The following is a 19935-nucleotide window of genomic DNA, read 5'->3' on the forward strand; positions in this document are numbered from 1 at the left end:
TCATATAACCAAGACCCTTATAGTCAGGCTAGGTTGTAGGTAATCTTCAGAGGAGTTTAAAATAGAGAAAGTGTCATGGTTGAGTTTTTCACAAGTTCACTGGTAATGGTGTGGAAGGTATTTTGAAAGGGGGGACATGGAAGGGGAGGCGAAGGTTTGGGAGCTGAGTTAGGAAGCTATTGAAACAGGTCAGGTAGACAAAGGCAAGGTCCTAAATTACCTAGAGAAAGGCAGTAGGAATGGAGAAGGGGATAGATTCAGAGCCTTTTTGATTGTAAAATGAGCTTTGTGAATAGAATGAATTTGGCTTATTGGTGGGGAAGAGTTGAGACAAGAAAAGTAGGATTACTTTTTGGATTGGTTAACTGGTGAGATTGCTACCACTATGTAAAATCTTCAGTACCATTAGAGCATCAGACTCTCCTCTGCAGTGTAAGATAATGGGATTTCAGGTATTTGTAGTATATTCAACAGGTGGAGAGTACCCAGAAGGCATTTGGAAATTCATTCCTGGAGTTCTGGAATGCCTTCATACTATTATATTTTTCTAATAGTCTGGCTTGATTTTATTTCTTAATGATATCTCTGCATAAAAAATTGTCTTCAGAGGTGATTACTGGAGTATGGGATGTTTGGAGGTGCTACAATCAGATTGCTATTCTACCCAAATATTGGCAGTAGTATAACAATATCTTGATAATCTCATCATTTAGTCAGTTTTGTCTAATAAAATTTTTTTAAAAGCTTGAATATTTTACTAATATTCTCTTTGGGAAACAGCTACCCTCTTACTGCTGCATGCTTGTAGGATACTGGGTCTAAAACTTTCCTTAAAAAACCCAAACCATGCTAGATAGGAAATTGCCGTGTCCTCAAAGGGGGGGCGGGGCGGGGCAGTGTTCTGATCTTAAACTTACTGGCACTCTACTGCTGTCTTTAAAGCTTGTTTTCTTTCAAAATCATGATATGTCCATGATGGCCATTCTAGACCCTGCCCAGTCTGATTTTCATACAGGGTTGCTGCTTGTCACTGTTGGGAGGAAATGCCTTTTCCCTCTTGTAGTGTGGGTGCAGTGGTTGGGAGCCTGCAAATTAACTGACAATAGACAGATTAACAGGAGAAAAGACAAAGTTTGTTTACACATGCATGCTGGAGTTGCCCTGTAATGAGTAAGTCCCTCAATAGCCAGAGATAAAGGTTTATATATAAACCTAACAAAACAGTCTCAGGGTTTTGGGCTTCACTGAGAAAGTAGGGAAGGTTCTATTGGAGTTTTTGATGCTGATGGGCAGCTGAATTCACATTTCTCAATGCTAAGGGTCAGTATTTTCCCTGTTGGGGATCAGTGAAAACACCTTCATGGGACTCTCTGGCATTAGTGAACTGCTAACTTAATGAACCACACCCTGCCTTCAGTATAAATTGATTGTAATCTTATTAAGTTATAATTTCTTAATTTGGGATTATGATGGGTACTGTGATACAGTCTAGGTCAGAGGTTGGCAAATTTCTTTTGTAAAGGGCCACATAGTAACTGTTTTAGATTTTGTAAGCTGGATAGTCTCTGTGTTGCAACTGTTCAGCTCTTCTGTTGGAACTGGAAGCAGCTATATAGACAATAAGTAAATGAGTGGGGGTATAGCTATGTTTCAGTACAACTTTATAAAAATAGGTGGCTGGCTGGATTTGGCCCATGTGCCATAGTTTGCTGACACCTAATATAGATACTCTAACCTCTAAGGATTTGGACTGAAGCAGGAGTATGTTTTATAAATAATACATTTCCCAGAAAGTTACTCCCCTAACTTCTCACAGTGGATTGAAGAGTGACTATATCACATTTAAACTCATTTTCATATCAGTGCCTTTGCTTGGGTCATCCTTCTGCATAGATCTATGTTTCTCAATGGGGATGCTGTTGGCATTTTTGGTGAGATTGTACATTGGGAGGGAACACATCTTTGTCAGGGCACATAGCCATTCACACCCCCAGGTCATTATTTCCAAAAATGTGTGGATTACAACCCCTGGCTGAGATGGCTTATTTTTCCTTCTCCTTTCCCAGCAATACCCAAGTTCTACCTCTTTTCCTAGTCCTTATTATACTTCATTAACTCTTAAATGGCTGCAGCTAGGAATATATTATTATGCACTTAATTTCATAATCATTTGTCCTTAGATTGTAAGTTCATTGAGGATAGGAATTTTTGTCTTTTTTGCTTACTACTTTCTTCCCAGTGCTAATAACTCTGTTATGAATCATAGTAGGTGCTCAGTAAGTGTTTAAATTACATCGTTTACTGTTATGGAAAAATGAGACTTACCTCCTTGGTGAGATTTATAAGCTCCTGATTAATAGGGACCATCCCTCATACTAATTCTGTGTCACCCAGGAAACTGAACTTAATACTGAACTTAAATACTGGGTGGTTCAATTTACTAAACCTGTGGGCATCTGCTATGTGGAAGGCACTGTGTATGCTAGGTAATATACACAGATGATTAGCACTCCTGCTTTCGTTGCATTTTTGTCTGATGGGATGGAATTTAGTCAATACACAAATAGCAAAAATATATTATCAATAGTTAAGAGTGAGCTCTGGAGGCAGACCTAGATTCAGTTCCTATGTCTGCAACTGTCTCTTTGAGCAAGTTGCTTAATATCTCTTCATTCTTTAAATTTCTGCCACCTCAAAGGGTTGTTAGTACCTTTTAAAAGAAATGATGTTAGCATTTTGCATAAAATTAAGTTCTTACTATTATACCATAATGTCACATGCTAGAGACATTATGCTAAGGCCAAATTTAGAGGTTGGAAAGATTACCTCTGGTTTGAGGTGGGAGAAGTGGCAAAGCTTCATAGGGAAGATGACATTTAAATGCATCTAGATGGATTGATAAAATTTATACAGTGGCAGGGATGGGGATAAGATTTCCTAGAGGGGAAAGGATGAGCTATGAACAAAAGAAGTTGAGAGAATGCAGGATGTGTACTGAAAGCAGAAATGTCCCTCAGTAAACTCATATTTCCACCACACCTTACACTGCCTTCTCTGGGCAATTACCTAATTTGGTGAAAGATGCTGTCTATTGTTATTCAACCATGCTCTCCTCCCCTCCATCTCCCCCACCTAGGGAGACAGTTGTGTTTCAAATCTAAACTTTTCTTGGGTAGAACATTTCATAACTCTGAATTTAACTACTCTTGTGTTCTGAACATCATCCATCCCACCCCCCAACACACACACACACGCACACACGCACACACACACACACACACAGAGTAGTGTGCGGGGAAGTACATTTTAATCAGTTTGGCTTGTTCAACCCTTGAGTATTGTCCTCAATACCTAGTAAAAGTTCAGTCTATTTCAGGGATACAGTGGGGTCGTAAATGAATGATCCTGATTGAAGCCAGTTTCAACTAAATTTTAAAAATTTGAATATGAACTTTTGAAATGGATGTTGTCTGAGATCTTTGTGAATCCCCGTATTTGTGAATACCCTTGTAGCATGTAATTTTCTCATTCAGAAAATTGAGGGTATTGAGGATTTAATGAAATTAAATTTCCATGTTTATTACATTTTAAGATCTACTTAAGAAACCTTTTTTCAGTGTTTCCAGAAGTGTGGTTAGAATTCAAAGGAAATGCACAATATAACCCTAAAACAAGTTTTAGTATTAAAAATAATAATTGCATACCAAAAAGTCACCCAGCTATTTATTACACTTTGGTCTTTAAACATCACGGATTCTTTTTCTCCAGTCATTGAATGACAGCAGTTGTGGGATAAGTACTGTAGTTCCCTCACACCTAGCGCAAAATGACTCTGAGGAATGTTCTTCACTGTCTCCTAGAAATTCCCAGCAGTATTAAGTCCCAGTTGCCCACAGCTGCATAGTCAGCCATATTGCACCCTTTATTGGCTTCCTTCCCTTCCCTGCCTCACTTCTCTACTCCCTTAGTGGTGTTTTCTAGGGTAACTTCCCAAATAAACCATGTATACTAAAACCTTTTGACTCAGGGTGTACTTCTGGGGAAATACAACCTAAAATAATACAGTAAGAAACATTTTAGTAAGAGTTTGAAATTTTTTAAGTTTTAGAACATAAGTTTGGAGAACACATAGTGGGTACTCAACTGTTTGCCCTTTTTGAAAAAAGGGAGTAGGTAGCTAGTTTCCCATATGGGGGCCAGAGGTCAGATTGAGTCTGGATAGGCATCTCTGTTTTGTACTGCAAAAGGAATCACTGATGTTTATAGCCCAAAATGTAAATGGCTAGGTGTCATTTTAGCATGTGGTTTTTTGTTTTTTGTTTTTTGTTTTTTTTTTTTTTTTTTTTTTTGCTGTACGCGGGCCTCTCACTGTTGTGGCCTCTCCTGTTGCAGAGCACAGGCTCTGGACACGCAGGCTCAGTGGCCATGGCTCACGGGCCCAGCTGCTCCGCGGCATGTGGGATCTTCCCGGATCGGGGCACGAACCCGTGTCCCCTGCATTGGCAGGTGGACTCTCAACCACTGCGCCACCAGGGAAGCCTGCATGTGGGTTTTTTTAAATACTAAAATTTGTTCTACGTTTATATTGTGCATTTACTTTGAATTCTAACTACCTTCCTGGCAACACTGAACATAAAATTAAATCCAGTTCAAGAAACAGAAGGAACTAGAGGAAGAATACGGAGATACAAGCAAGAGAGAATAGGATAGCATAGACATTTTCTTATTCCTGAAAAATAGGTTTTTCTCTTAGATTACCCATAGAATTCTGCTGACAGACTTTTTTAAATTGAAGTATAGTTTATTATTCATTCATTCATTCATTTATTTATTTATGGCTGAGTTGGGTGTTTGTTGCTGTGTGTGGGCTTTCTCTAGTTGCAGCGAGCAGGGGCTACTCTTCGTTTCGGTGTGCGAGCTTCTCATTGCAGTGGCTTCTCTTGTTGTGGAGCACGGGCTCTAGGCGCACGGGCTTCAGTAGTTGTGGCTCATGGGCTCTAGAGCGCAGGCTGAGTAATTGTGGTGCACGGGCTTAGTTGCTCCGCGGCATGTGGGATCTTCCCAGACCAGGGATTGAACCCGTGTCCCCTGCATTGGCAGGCGGATTCTTAACCACTGCGCCACCAGGGAAGCCCTAATTGAAGTATAGTTGAATTACAATGTTGTGTTAATTTTTGCTGTATGGCAGAGTGACTCAGTTAATGCATGCATACACACACACACACGAACATACATACACATACTTTTTTATATTCCTTTCCATTATGGTTTATCCCATGACATTGAATATAGTTCCCTGTGCTATGCAGTAGGACCTTGTTGTCCTTCCATTCTGTATGTAATAGTTTGCACCTACTAACCCCATACTCCCAGTCCACCCCCACCCCCTGCAACCACAAGTCTGTTCTCTATGTCTGTGAGTCTGTTTCTGCTTTGTAGATAGGTTCATTTGTGTCATATTTTAGATTCCACATATAAGTGATGTTATATGGTGTTTGTCTTTCTCTTTCTGACTGACCACTTAGTATGATAATCTCTAGTTGCATCCATGTTGCTGCAAATGACATTTTTATGGCTGAGGAGTATTCCATTGTATATATGTACCACATCTTCTTTATCCTTTCATCTGTCGATGGACATTTAGGTTGTTTCCATGTCTTGACTATTGTGAATAGTGGTGCTATGAACATAGGGGTGCCTGTATTTTTTTGAATTATAGTTTTGTCTGGGTATATGCCCAGGAGTGGGATTGCTGGATCATATGGTAATTCTATTTTTAGTTTTCTGAGGAGCCTCCATACTGTTTTTCATAGTGACTGCACCAACTTAACATTCCCACCAACAGTGTAGGAGGGTTCCCTTCTCTCCACACCCTCTCCAGCATGTGTTATTCGTAGACTTTTTAATGATGGCCATTCTGACTGGCGTGAGGTGATACCTAATTGTAGTTTTGATTTGCATTTCGCTAATAATTAGTAATGTTGAGCATCTTTTCATGTGCCTATTGGCCATCTGTATGTGCTGACAGATTTTTTATTTCAGGGCAGGTTTGATTAAAAAGAAACCACAGAATCTGTCCCAGTTGATTGGATTCTGTGCCATCTGTTGACTCATCAGTTATTTTGATGTTTTAAAAATACATTGTAGGGCTTCCCTGGTGGCGCAGTGGTTGAGAGTCCGCCTGCCGATGCAGGAGACATGGGTTCATGCCCCGGTCCGGGAGGATCCCACATGCTGCGGAGCAGCTGGGCCCGTGAGCCATGGCCGCTGGGCCTGCGCATCCGGAGCCTGTGCTCCGCAACAGGAGAGGCCACAGCAGTGAGAGGCCCGCGTACTGCAAAAAAAAACACACAAAAAACAAAAAAAACCCCAAAACATTGTAACTATATTGTAATGCAGGATAGATTTTTAGTAACATAAAACATCCTGGATACCATATTTTATAGTATTTGTAACATATGTATTAGACATAAATGCTTTTCCTAAAAGTCTCTTTTTCCCTTTCTTTCCAGAATGCTGCCTTTTTATATGGTCTTGGTTTGGTCTACTTCCATTACAATGCATTTCAGTGGTAAGTTGACATAAAACTAATAACTCCAGTTGTTTTCAGTAAATGACTTATTTAGTTTGTATTTTTGTGTGTGTGCGTAATAAATACAAAATATTTTAATATCACTAAGCCTACATTTCCCAATAATCTCCTGAAATTATTAGTTTGTTCCTTCAGGGATATTGACCTACCTTAGATTATTAGAAATATATGTGTTCCTAAAAGAATCTGGTATAAGATTCTGATTAAAGATGACTTAGATTAGAAAGCTTTGGGAATTTCTCAGTCACTTGTTATGGACTGGTGGTCCCCAGGTTATTTGAACTGGGGAATGACTCTACTCTCTATTCTCAAGTTGGTAAATGGTCTGTGATGAGCAGTATTTCCTTTTCAGACTTTTAGATATATTGACTGCTCCTTCCCTTCCTCCTTCACCAAAAGACACGCACACACACGAGTGTGCTAGTACTTTTCCAATTTCTAGTAACTAGGCACTAGATTATAAACTCTCAATTTTCTCTTCTATAAAATAGGAGTAATGGTACCACCTTCAGAGTCAGACATTAAATATGATAGAAATATATATAAGATTTTATAAACGGTAAAGTATAGGTCCCTGTTACTGTGGCCTTTGCCCCCTTGTTGTCTTTCTGTTTACCAGACAAGACAGTAACATTCTCTAGTGGAAAGAACATAGTTGAAAGATTGGTATTCTGGTCTCAGCACTGCCACTTAGTTTGATGTGTTTCCTCATTTGTGTGTGTGTGTGTGTGTGTGTTTTAGGTACATTACAGTTACTTGCCTTTTCTACTCTACAGAGTTTTGATGATCAAATGAGATAATGTACATTTTGCAAACTGTAAAGCCCTATGTAGACATTTTTTGAAATATATTCGACTTTGTCAGAGTGCCTTCTATTCTCCATAATTTTAAGCTGAATGGGTGCTGAGAAAGTCCAAAGGAACATTTTGACCAAAGGTTTTAACCCTGTCATATACCTGTTGGGCATCCTGGATATTTATTACAGAGCTTTTAAATATGCATTGGCAATGATTTGATGTGGTTTCTCTAAAGATGAAACTTAAGACATGAATGACTTTTCCCAGATGCCTTTTCTTTCCCGTTTGCTTTTGGTCCTGTTGGGTTTTGATCATCTATGGAAGCACTGCATTGTTAGAGAACACCTGTGTCGATAGAGTATTATAATCATTCAAATCACTCATTTTCTTTGTAAACAAAGCTATAATTGATCTTTATAAAGAAGCTTTGTAATATTTTTCTTTTAAATTATCCATCGTTGTAGAGCAAGCCTAAATTTAAGCCTCCTAACTTCATAGCCAGTGTATCATATGTAAAATCAAGAGTAGATTAGGACTGTTTTAAAATCTCTTTACTTTCTTGAAGATGCTATTCATAGAATTCACAATTCGAAACTTTTAGTACCAGAGTGGTCTTAAGAGATAACTTAGTTTTTTTCCCTTAATTTTATAGACGTAGAAAACAAGGGGTGTGTATGTGTGTGTAACTCAGTATTATATAACTGTTTAATTGGTGGCAGAAGCAAACTTATGCTCAGATTTCCCAGTCTAATTATTTTGTCTGTTGTAGTCTGTCCCCAAGTTTGAAGATTGATTGGTGGTTATTTTTTAATCAGTATTTGTAATTGTTCTCCTGGGCACATTGGTAAAATCTTTATGGCCAGCCAGAAATAATTTAGATGAAACTCAAGACAAGGAACTCTGCAGTTTAGAAATGAACATGTATACCTCACACCAGTTAATTTTCACCTACCTGTGATAACTTGTGAACTCCCTGTAGATTGAAGATACAAGCATAAGATCAGTAGTGAGGTGAAGCCATCATCAGTTGAAAATTGGATTGCATTAAAAAGTATGTGACCATGTCAAGTTAGGGGGCTTGTAGTGTGGAAAATTATATCTTTTGATTCCTTATCTACATATGATTTCTGTGTCCTTCAGTTGGCTTAAGAAATGAAACTGAAATGATATAAGAATGATGCAATGTCTGAATTAGTAAGTGCCTTCTGTTCTGTTGATCCTGTCCTGGTTACCACCATTTTCTCATGTCTTGAGTTTCAGCTCTAGCTGCTCCCTAAAATGACATACCTCACACCCTCTCTTAATCCATCATGGATGTGTGTTTCCTGTCTTGCTGGTCAAATGTTCTTTCACAAACTCTGTGCCCCAATTTTTGCTTTCACTTATCTTGCTATTTCTTGAACAGCCACAAAACTAGGAGGCATGGAGTAGGTGCTTGGTGAGAGTTTTAGAGTATAGCCTTAACGGATAGGAACTTCCTTAGGTTAAAACTATACTTGTGTTTTATTTGGTTTTACTTATAGGTGGCTATTAATTTCTGGGAACAGACCCACCTCCACCCCCAACACATACTAAGTTCTTTGGGATTTGTTGAAAAAATATTTCCAGAGAAGAGTGTGGTATGCCTTTTTTGTATTGTTAGCTCAGAATGTTCCATCTCTTGTACATTTATAATTTAAGTAGAATTTAATATTTGTAAATGGTGTCTGTTGTTACTTAATTAGATTAAGTATTCGAGAATAATGTGTGCAACCACCATGTGTGTTGGGGTTGGTGATGGCGACTTAATAAATTATTAAGAGCAATTTTATTAACTGGTTTTATTTGTTAACCTGTTTGTCTTGTTTCTTGCCATATTATGCTCCCCCGCCCCCTTTTTGGGGGGTGAGTTGATTTTATTGTTAGCCTCTGGATGAGTTCAGTTATTTGGTCAGTTTTTCCAGTTTCAATTTCAGCCTCTTAGAGGAGCCCATGTCAGAAAGTAGTAGAGCAACTGTTACATCCTCACTGGATTTATCATAATTATTTAATTTTACTATTATCATACACAGTAATCGGTGACCAAACTTAAAATAAATATAAGGAGAAAGGAAGACATAGAAGCCCATAGTAAAATGCATGCAGCAGAGAGCTAGAACCAGTATCTATAAAGCTGTTCCTTTCCATGTGCATGAGTGCATGCCCATGCCTTCACTTGTTCTTCTTCATGAGGGTGGCATATTGCTAAGGGTACCTTGAACTGAGCTTTTCCTTGCCTTTGTAGTAAGAAAACTATATCCTTGGGTGAAAGGAATTGAAATATATACAGTAATAAAGTATTATAACTTACAGCCATATTTCTAAATATACCTCCCTGAAAATCCTTATCATTCCTCTCTCTCTAGCCTATAACCTTTTGTATTCCCATTGATCAATATCAGAATGGTCTTATAGTGGCAAACCTAAGAGCTACATAATTCTGTGCCAGAGGCATAGGATTTTGGAAATTAGCTTCCCAAATCTAATTGATAAGCCCTGGTAAGGAAATGTAGTGATTATTATTATGTTGACATCAGCAAGGAGTAGGGTAATGAGATGGAGGTGAGTTTAAAAAGACAGAAATGTTAACACATTACAAGGGAACTTTCTCCAGGACTCATTTCCCTAGCGTGTACGAATTACAAGTGTTCTTAGGGGTGTAGGAATCTCTGCTCTCCTTGTAAAATCACTGCTTTGGGTGCAAACATAAACTTAATGTAGTTTGAGATAACCACCATTGATCCTGAGGCTTGTTTAGCATGGAGTCTGGCAAAAACTTAATATTTAATATATGTTTTTGAGCTATCATTTTGCAAACTAATGCTCTTAGATCAAAAGTTTTTTTCTATTAAAATAAAACTTCACGTTAACATATGTTGAGTTTATTCTGTTCGCTGCTGTTTTGAAGAAAATAGCAGATAACTAAGGCAGTTTTGGTAAAGTTATGCTTACCAGTGACACACAGATTGCCAGAGAGAATTTGGAAGGGTTTGGATTGATTAAACTTCAGGGAAATTATGAATAAAAACATAAAGTTTACAATAGGGGCGGGAAGAAAACATCCCACTGTCCACAGTGATGAAATGAAGATGGCTGGAGAGGGCAAAAGAACCAGGAGGTAATATATTAGCAAATGTCAATGTGAATAGCCTAGTGTATGATACTTCTAACTTATCCTCACATTTAAGGTCCTCTCTGTTTCAACCTCAGATGATCTTTCTAGACTTATTGTTCCCCTAAATATATTCTTTGTGTCAGTCACTACTGTATTAACATTTCCCTGAAAATGTCTTGAGCATTTTTTTACCTGCAAGTTGGTTTGTGCCATTTACTCTTTGGTCTGCCTTCTCCTTCCATCTCCACTTTAAACCTCTTACCTTACCTTACCTTACCTGTCTCTTTGAGTTCTTAATCAAATCTATTTGTCTCATTTAGAAGGAACCTCTAAATTTCCAAAAATATATATATGTGTGTATAGAAGTGTGTATATCTGTTGTGTATATATGTTATTACTGATTTAGAGCTAGAATATGCTCCATTTTATTAGTATGAAAATTTATGGAATTAGTTCCTTTATCTCTTCAGATATCCCTGAGGGAACTCTCTGGACTCAGCATTATTAGCTTCAGAGAACTTAAAGTTTTATTATGTCTCTTTTCAAATGTACTAAAACTGTGCTAGGATGTTTAGTTAATATCATTATTTTTCTATAGTTTGGTAAAGTTCTAAAGGAGGCTTTTAAAAAAATGGCTCTAGAAATATTATTAAAAATGACCATTGTTTTAAAATATATTCAGCATGTGTGTGTTTTTTGCAGGTAGTGCTATTGAAGTTATCATTTCCTTTTAAAACTTGTTAACAATGGCAAACATTAATTGCAAAAAATTTTAAACTGAAAATTGATAGAAATAATTTTGGTGATATAAAAACATTCTTTAGATTTTAAGAAAATGCATGGATACTCAAGCATAGCAATATGCACTTGTTTAAAATTTCAGTAGAGACTGTGCTTTAATATTTGAAAACTATAAACCTTTCCAGGTATTGTATCATTAAAAGTATTTTGTCATTTTAGGTAGCCATTTTTCATGTTCTAAAATTGTCTGTCAGTCAGAATACTGACGTCAGCAGAATTTGTATGTGTTGGTGGTTTAGTCTAACTTCTGCTACACAGATCATGTTCTGGCTACATGTGGTTTGGTGAGATATGAATGCATTAAAATGATGACCAAAATTAGAATGTAGTCTGAGTGGTACCTGTCTTCTCCACACACTATCCCCCTCCTAACACATAAACACATTCTTTTTTCCTTCCCAACCCCAAGGGGTAGATGCAACACATAGGAGAAAAAGATGGTAAGAGTTTAGAAAAGCAAGTGAAAATGAACTTGCATCTATTTTGTTAGCTGAGGAGAACTGATCAGTAAAGAGACTCCGGAGCATCCCTTCCCACCCCCTCAACAAGAAGTCCAGTCAGTTAATTATAAAGAGTGATGACATCAGTAAACATATATTAAACATTTTCCTATAATGTCTAGAGTATTTAAAAAATAAGAGGAATGTAAACCTCAAGGAATAGACTACTTGGAAAAACTAGAGACAGCACACTGACAGGTAAAGAGTAAAATGATTTGATTATAGAGTGGACCTAACTGCTGGTTAACATTAAGCAAAAAATAGTTGATGTTGAGTTTGGGTGGTGAGTCTTAAAGGTAATAGTGGATTTAGAGTGAAGCAGAAGAATGAAAATATTCCAGGTCAGGAGACCATCCTGAGGAGAAGCCGTGAAGCCAAGAGGGCCAATATTTGCATGAAGAAATTCCTAAGATATGCCAGCTCACAGCGGAGGAGGAGCAATGTTAGGGCATGGCTGGCAATGGGTATAACTGCTCACAAACCTTAAATGCTACATGGCGATTTGACTTGAAAGAGTATCATGGTTAGAGTATCATGGTTAGTAGGCAATCACAGGAGCCACATATTTTAGGAAGCATAGGCAAGCCAGAGGAGAGGAGAGCAAGGGAAGTCTTTAAGGAGACTATTTCAGTTATCTGATAATGAGATATTGAAGATTGAGTCTGCAAGTATTGAATTTGAGGGAAACTTTGAAACAACCTGGAGAACTTGATGAATAGATATATATTGTCCTCCCTTGTCATGGGCACTTTTAGTAGTCCTTAAAGAGCAGGCACAGTGTAGCCCAGACTAGTGTATTGTAATATGTATTTTTGCTGGTAGGTTAATAATTTTTTAAAAGAAATTTCCAGTGTGTTAACACGTGTAGAGAACTTTGTAAAATAACCTGTGTTTTTTGTACTTGTGTGACATTGTGAACTAAGTGGATAAGAACTAAAGGCACAGAAACTGAGACAATAGGAAATATTTCTCCTGTGGGGTTGTTATTGATGATCTGTTTTCCTTCTTCCCATTCGCATACATCCTTCCTTAGACTGTTTTTCTTCCTATCTTCTTTTTCTCCTTTATTCCATCTTTCCTTTGCTATCTTCCACCACTTCCATTCTTTTTCTTTCATGTATTTGACTCAGGCCTGCCTGTCCGCCCCCCCCCCCCGCCCCCGTTAGTTTTGTTTGTTTAAATTTTTATTGGAGTATAGTTGATTTACAAGGTTGAGTTAATTTCAGGTATACAGCAAACTAAATCAGTTATACATATACCTATATCCACTCTTCCTTGCCTGGGTTAATTGGCATGTGTGGACATTGCTTAGTTCTGACCCATTCCATAGGAGTTCTCTGACACATTTCGTAAGGTAAGGTTAATTAGGACTTTATGAAACATTATCCTCAATTTTTATTATTATAAAATGTAACATACTTAAAGAAAATTAAACAAACATTAAGTATACATCTTTACATGTTATTTATAAAATAAACATTCATAACTATCACTTGGGTCGAGAAATAAAAAATTGCTATCATCCCAGAAGCTTCCAAAAGCCCCTGCATACCGTTTCCCAGTCACATCTTATCTTTTAATTGACATCATTTATTGCTGCAGTTGTTCTCTTCCTAACCTTTTTTATGCCCCTCCCCCAACATGTGTGTGTTGTATTCCCCCCGCCCCCCCACACATTCACACACACCTGTGCACACAATCTGTTCTGTTAGAAGGTGGCGCTCTAGACATGACCAAGAGAATATAGAGGCTGAAGCTGCACCTCCTCTTATTAGAAAGGTTTGAGAAAAGTACAGAGAACTTCTTAGCAGTATGCCGATGAGTATCTTCAAGTCTGATTGAGAGAAATAGGAAGTCACCTTTGAATGAGAAAGGTAATTTACACGAATTCTTTCTTATCAGGCCTTTGACTCCCCTCTGCTGTCTATACACACACTAAATAATAAAACACATACACAGCCCCACCCATTTGAAATGCCATCTTAACACATAGATGCCGAGTTCCTCTTCAGGAAAAAAGTATTTAGCCAGATGTAAAGGTATCTGATGCTCCTTACAGTAAATATTACTTTTTAGAACCCTTAATTTTATAATAAATATATAATCACACAGGTTTTTTTGGGGGGAAATAGATAATATACAAGTCAAAACAAAGTTACTTAAAGACATAGGGCATGTTGTTTTGCTCTATTTTGTGGTATATATTTTGAACTTTTATAAAAAAGATTGACTTTTGTTTTGGAATTGTCTTAAGATTCTAAGTAACCTTTAAGGTTAAATAGAAGTAGAGAATAGTTGATAAAAAGCTTTGCAAAGAATATATTAGCTGTACTTGGGATAAGCCTTAAATCATGTAGAGAGATTTAAAATGATGCCTAAAATACTGTTATACCTGATACTATAGTTTTCAAAATTCAAAGTAGATGTTTTTCTTTGTCATAATTTTAATTCATTTTTGAGTACATAGTACATTCATGTGATCAGATTAAGTGATATAAAAATGTATTCAGTGAAAAGTGTACCTTCCTCATCCTTGTATATGTTCTACTGGTAATTAAGACTTTTTATGAAAGATAAAATGTGAATTTGGGGCAAAGATGGACTGATAGACATAAAGTGACATATAGTAGAACAGAGAGCCCAGAAACAGACCAAGACGTTTGATATGGACATTTGATTTAGGACAGTGTGGCACTGTAGAGCTGTGGTAAGGAGGGTCTTTTCTACAGGTGATGTAGGGGGTACTGGATATCTGTATTGAAAAAAATGAAAACTGACCCCTACCTCACATCATATAAAAAATAAGGGTGCAGATGGATTGTAAACCTAAATATGAAAGATAGAAATATAAAGTTTTAAAAAAAGACTTCATTTTATGGAGTAGACTAGAGACAGGATTAATCTCTCCTCCCTTAAAAACAAAACTATCTGCCCCACCCCTCTCTCCCCTAGGAAATTCCAGAAACAGTGAAATCAGTTATTTACACTGACAGTTAAGCCATAAAATATTACTTGAAGGGACTTCTCTGGTGGCGCAATGGTTAAGAATCCACCTGCCAATGCAGGGGACGTGGGTTCGATCCCTGGTCCGGGAAGATCCCACATGCCGCGGAGCCACTAAGCCTGTGCGCCACAACTACTGGGCCTGTGCTCTAGAGCCCGTGAGCCACAACTACTGAGCCCATGTGCCACAACTACTGAAGCCCGTGCACCTAGAGCCTGTGCTCTGCAACAAGAGAAGCCACCACAATGAGAAGCCCGTGCACTGCAACGAAGAGTAGCTCCCACTCGCTGCACCTAGAGAAAGCCCGTGTGCAGCAACAAAGACCCAATGCAACCAGAAAAAAAAAATTTGAATAATTGAGAGTAAATTCAACTGATCTTCCTTTTCTCCTTTTATATTACACACATTCAAGTACATAAAAGACCCAGGCACCCCTTCCTAGTCTTTTTTTTGTTAAAGCTATTCATTCACATCTTTTTTTATAAAACTGGCATTTCCTATAAAACAGAATTGCATAAAAGAGAAGTTTTACTGTTCTACCAAGCAAAAATTCATGTAAGTGTTAAAAAGTAAAGATATCTTATGTCTATGTTCTTTCAGGGCAATTAAAGCATTTCAGGAGGTGCTTTATGTTGATCCCAGCTTTTGTCGAGCCAAGGAAATTCATTTACGGCTTGGTCTTATGTTCAAAGTGAACACAGACTATGAGTCTAGTTTAAAGGTAGGTTGTTGGGTTTTTTCTGAGATACAATGTTTCATTTTTGTGGGGTCTTTGGGGGGGTTGTTAAATATTAGAACATTGAGAAATGTTGGAATTTATATGGTACTTCAAAAGAAAATTTGAAAATTTAGATGAAAGAACTGTTTATCAGCTATGAACTGGAAGATACATAAGTTTGGGTTTCTAATTATATCATTAAACTTTTTTTTTTTTGAGTTTTAATTGTGGTGTGTTATCAGGAAAGGGTGAAGGTTTCAGTCTCAATTTGGACATCTGAATCACTCTGCCATTAGTGATTGGCAACCATAGAGGTCAGAAGCAGCTGCTTAATGATTCTGTATCTGTGACCCCATCATTGACTGTTTACTTGTATGGGTCTCACTAGAAATCTCTCCACCTCTACCAGCAAAGCACGTCTCATATCTTAAATATAAAAACGTGTGTTCTTTGCTAGTCATTTGAACTGCTGGTTTGTGAGTATAAACATTGTTGGGCAAAATAACATTGTTGGTTAAATATTTTACTTTCTATAGAATTTAACATTTCTCAAGTTTTTCATTTAGTTTCTTGTGCTGTCTATGCCATCACTTTAGGTCTTACTGGGCTTTTCACGAAGATAGTGCTTCCCTGCTCGACAAAAGTATTGCTTTTTAAAAGGATTAGAAGTTCTAGGAAAAGCTTAAATTTTTGTGAATATATGACTATTTATAATGGTTGCCATGTTCTAAATATCTCCGTTGCAGATTATCTTCATTCTGAAGGGTCAGGAGGGAGATAAACAATGACTTTACAGTAGGTTGTAGTTTGAATTCACTAGTAAGGAACTACTGAAATAAAAAAATAAAAAAATAAATAAAACTGTATTTAAGAGTGCCTAATTGTTCTAGAGTTTTAAAGTAGACAGTTTTGCAAATACTGTTTCTATCTTTCATGAGTTTATAAAGAACAATGCTGATGGTACGAAAGAGAGGTATACAGTCCAAAACGCTAAAATAAGTAGATTGTGAAAGTATTCAGATCACACAGTTCTCAGAGGTAAGTGAAATTTGAGAAATAGGCCCTAGGGCAAATGTAAGTAATGTGGAGACTAAGGGCTGGCCTAGAAGTTATCAATTTTCCTCAAGTTTAGAGCAGCATGTCTCAAACTATATGTTCACATGTGAGTGGACTTGAAATGGAAAATAAGTTCAGATATGCCACCTTGCATATTTTGACCTCCTCTTGGACATTCACAGTGTATACTAGCAAACCAGACTCTTAAAATGCTTATAATACAAAGTCAAGTTATTAGAGCTTTTTACAGAACTGTCACAATATGGTTATTGTGTGTTGCAGAAGTGTAAGTGTTGCTCAGGAAATATATTTGAGTGGAAAAAAGTAATGAGATTTGTCCCAAATTATGGAATGTAGCTATCTCTGAATATCAGTACAGTGGTACCTTAAACAATTCTATGGATGCAAAACTCTCTTTCCATGAAGGTGGCAATATTTAAAATCCCCTTTAATTAGGGGAAACAGTGTTGAGAAGTGTTCCATGGCTAATTCAAAGTGTTCTTGCTTACTACTGTTCAACAGAAACCTTCCTGTATACAACTTTTAATTTGTTCAGGCGTAAAGACTAACAAACTTTCAAGTCATAGCGATTTTAGCAAGATTGCCTTAAGTAAGTGCAGTCTTTTGGTTTGGGGCCTTTCTTCTATTTATTTAAAATACTTGATACCATTCTGATGTTTGTTTCATTTCCATGAACATAGAAAAGAATTTCAGGAGTCCTTGATATTTCTCTTCCCCATAATGAGAAGATTTCATTTGATTTTTATCTCATCTTGACATTGGCTTTTTAAGGCTTCTCTCTTCAGTATTCCTTGTCTATTTTCAGGAGAATTTTAGGCATGAACATATGTAGTTGAAGAGGAGGTATTTCAGTATATTACTGTAAGTGCTTAGCATTTAGTGTAAGTGAAGGTAGGAATCAGAAGGAATGATATGCCCCATTCCCCTTAGGTGGGCTTCAGTTTTCCTACAGTGGACTGGCTAGTACTTTACCTTTATGGATAGATGTGGAGCCTCTGGTGACTTTTCCACTACATGAAGTTGTTTCCTAGCACAGTGTATTGGTATAGATGCTATGGGCTGCAACCTCAGAAACCTCCCAACTGAAGCTGGTTAAAATGACAAAAAAAAAGTAGCTCATATAATGTAAAGTCCAGCCTTCAGGATTGGTTGATTCAGCCGATCCAGTGTTTCACTAAGGATTCATTTTCTTCTCTGTTCTGTGTTGGCTTTTTTTTTTTTTTTGCGGTACACGGGCCCCTCACTGTTGTGGCCTCTCGCGTTGTGGAGCACAGGCTCCTGATGCGCAGGCTCAGCGGCCATGGCTCATGGGCCCAGCCGCTCCGCAGCATGTGGGATCCTCCCGGACCGGGGCACGAACCCGTGTCCCCTGCATCGGCAGGCGGACTCTCAACCACTGTGCCACCAGGGAAGCCCCTGTGTTGGCTTATTCTTAAGGCTGGTTGCCAGGTACACAGTGAGATGATTTCTTTTTCAGTGTCTCATAAAGAAAAGCACCTATACCACTACTAGTGGCATAGGTGCTTAGTATAGTGCTGGCATATAGTAAGTGCTCAGTAAATACCTGATATATCATGTTATAGAGGAGAAAGATCCTGACTTCCTGTTGATCTTTTCAAGAATATTTCACTTTGCATCTCATTGGCCAGAATTAGACCACGTGGCTATTCTCAGTGATTCCTTATCAAAGGTGTGATTATTCTTAGACCAGTTATGCCCAGTTTTTGAACAGAGCTTGATTTCCTAAATACACTGTTCCTGTCTAATAGAGAGAGAGGGGTGGGTAAAAAGAGTATTTTGGTATGGGAGTGGTGCATACAATCTGTCCATTACAGATCTGGTCTTCTCTGCCTCATTTCCTTTCCCTCTGGGATGGAGAGATACAACATGTACAGTATGTTTTAGATGGTAAAATATTTAAATAAAATACAGTTTATTTTCATAATAGATTCCTTCTTTTCACCCACACATGAAATGCATTCCAGGGCCTCCTGTTTTATTTCTATCTCTGGTAATAACTTTTCTCCCAAAATGTATTTCTGAAGCAGATTCATTCTGTTTTGGTACTGTGTAAACAGCTCTCAGAGCAGGTAAATTGGGTTTTAAAATTTGACCCTGCCAGTAAACTAATTGTGTGACTTTGGGCAAGATGCCTAAATTTCTGATCCTCTTTGTGTCTGTAGAACTGGAATAACTGTACCTACTCCACAAGATTGTTAAAAGAGTAAATAATATATATATCGAAGTATCTGACAAATAAGTTTTTTCAGCCCTTCTTTCTTAGTTCTCAGTTTATCTACCATATCTAAAACTCCTCTAATTTGGGGCCTAGTATAGATATTGTTTGTGTGAAATCCATTTTCCCGTCCTAGAATTGAATACTTGTATTTTTGTCACCCTGCCCATCCTCAGAAATGTGAAGTTAATGCCCAGCTTACTTTTCAATCAGATGGTGTTATTTTTCCATTAAATTGGACAATAAAGATTTCATGTGTTTAGTTGAGTGGTGGAGGTACCAATTCTTAATTTATTAACTAGTTTAGTACTATCTGAGCCAGAGTCCATTTCAGGGTGACATTTCTACATGATATTTTGTTGTTTTTCTTTCCTGCTTCAGATAATATCCCCCCAGGTGGGATTGGTTGCCTGTTTACCTCCATATAATTCAGAATTTTGTTTTATTACGTTTTAATGATATTAATGATAATTGCTTACATTTGTTATGTATTTGAGGCAGTGTGCTATCATTACTTCAGTAAAAGCACACCAATTTTGACAAGTAGTTTTATATAATGCCTCTAAGTTTTACTCCCTGGCAGACTATTAAAATTATTTCCCTCATATGAAGCTAATATATGCAAAATAATATGTGATAACACCCATACTTCAGTTAATGCCAATGCATCTATTTAATTTAATGAAGATTATTAAAAATGTCTTCCTAATATTTACATATTTAAGTTTCCCTAAAATATGTCAGCATTAGAACTTTCTTGGATTTTTAAAGGTAAAGAGGGTGGCTTTTTTATGGGAACTTGTGGATAGTTGGCTGGGATACCAATGTAAGTCCTCTTATAATTTGATATTTGAAGATGTTAAGTGCTGATTGAAGGGATTAATATGAAGGGGTTAGGAAGATGAGAATTACTAATACAAGAGATGATTCTAAGGAAATGGGTTAAACTCAAATGAGACTTGTGTGTTAGCTTGGCATTTTACCAGGTGCTTAGTGTTTCTTGAATGGATAGATTAATGAAATGGAAGAGGCTATAAAATTACAAAATGCCTCATAGGATTGGCTGGAAACGTTGGG

The 19935-nt window shown here is 37.4% G+C and overlaps 1 protein-coding gene across 12 annotated transcripts in view; it reads left to right on the plus strand.

Annotated features, from left to right (window-relative positions):
- The window catches only part of KDM6A (lysine demethylase 6A), a 209309-nt gene that overhangs the window by 104996 nt on the left and 84378 nt on the right, over window positions 1–19935 (plus strand). For 11 of the 12 annotated variants that reach the window (XM_033412200.2, XM_033412202.2, XM_004283395.4 and 8 more), the window contains exons 5-6: window positions 6513–6571; window positions 15428–15548. In XM_033412200.2, the coding sequence (XP_033268091.1) occupies window positions 6513–6571; window positions 15428–15548 (180 nt within the window). Of the gene's footprint in view, window positions 1–6512; window positions 6572–15427; window positions 15549–19935 lie in introns of those variants that run through there. The other variant, XM_033412207.2, reaches the window with a different exon arrangement.

This window comes from Orcinus orca, chromosome X, assembly GCF_937001465.1.
Source record: "Orcinus orca chromosome X, mOrcOrc1.1, whole genome shotgun sequence".
Taxonomy (NCBI): Eukaryota; Metazoa; Chordata; class Mammalia; order Artiodactyla; family Delphinidae; genus Orcinus; species Orcinus orca.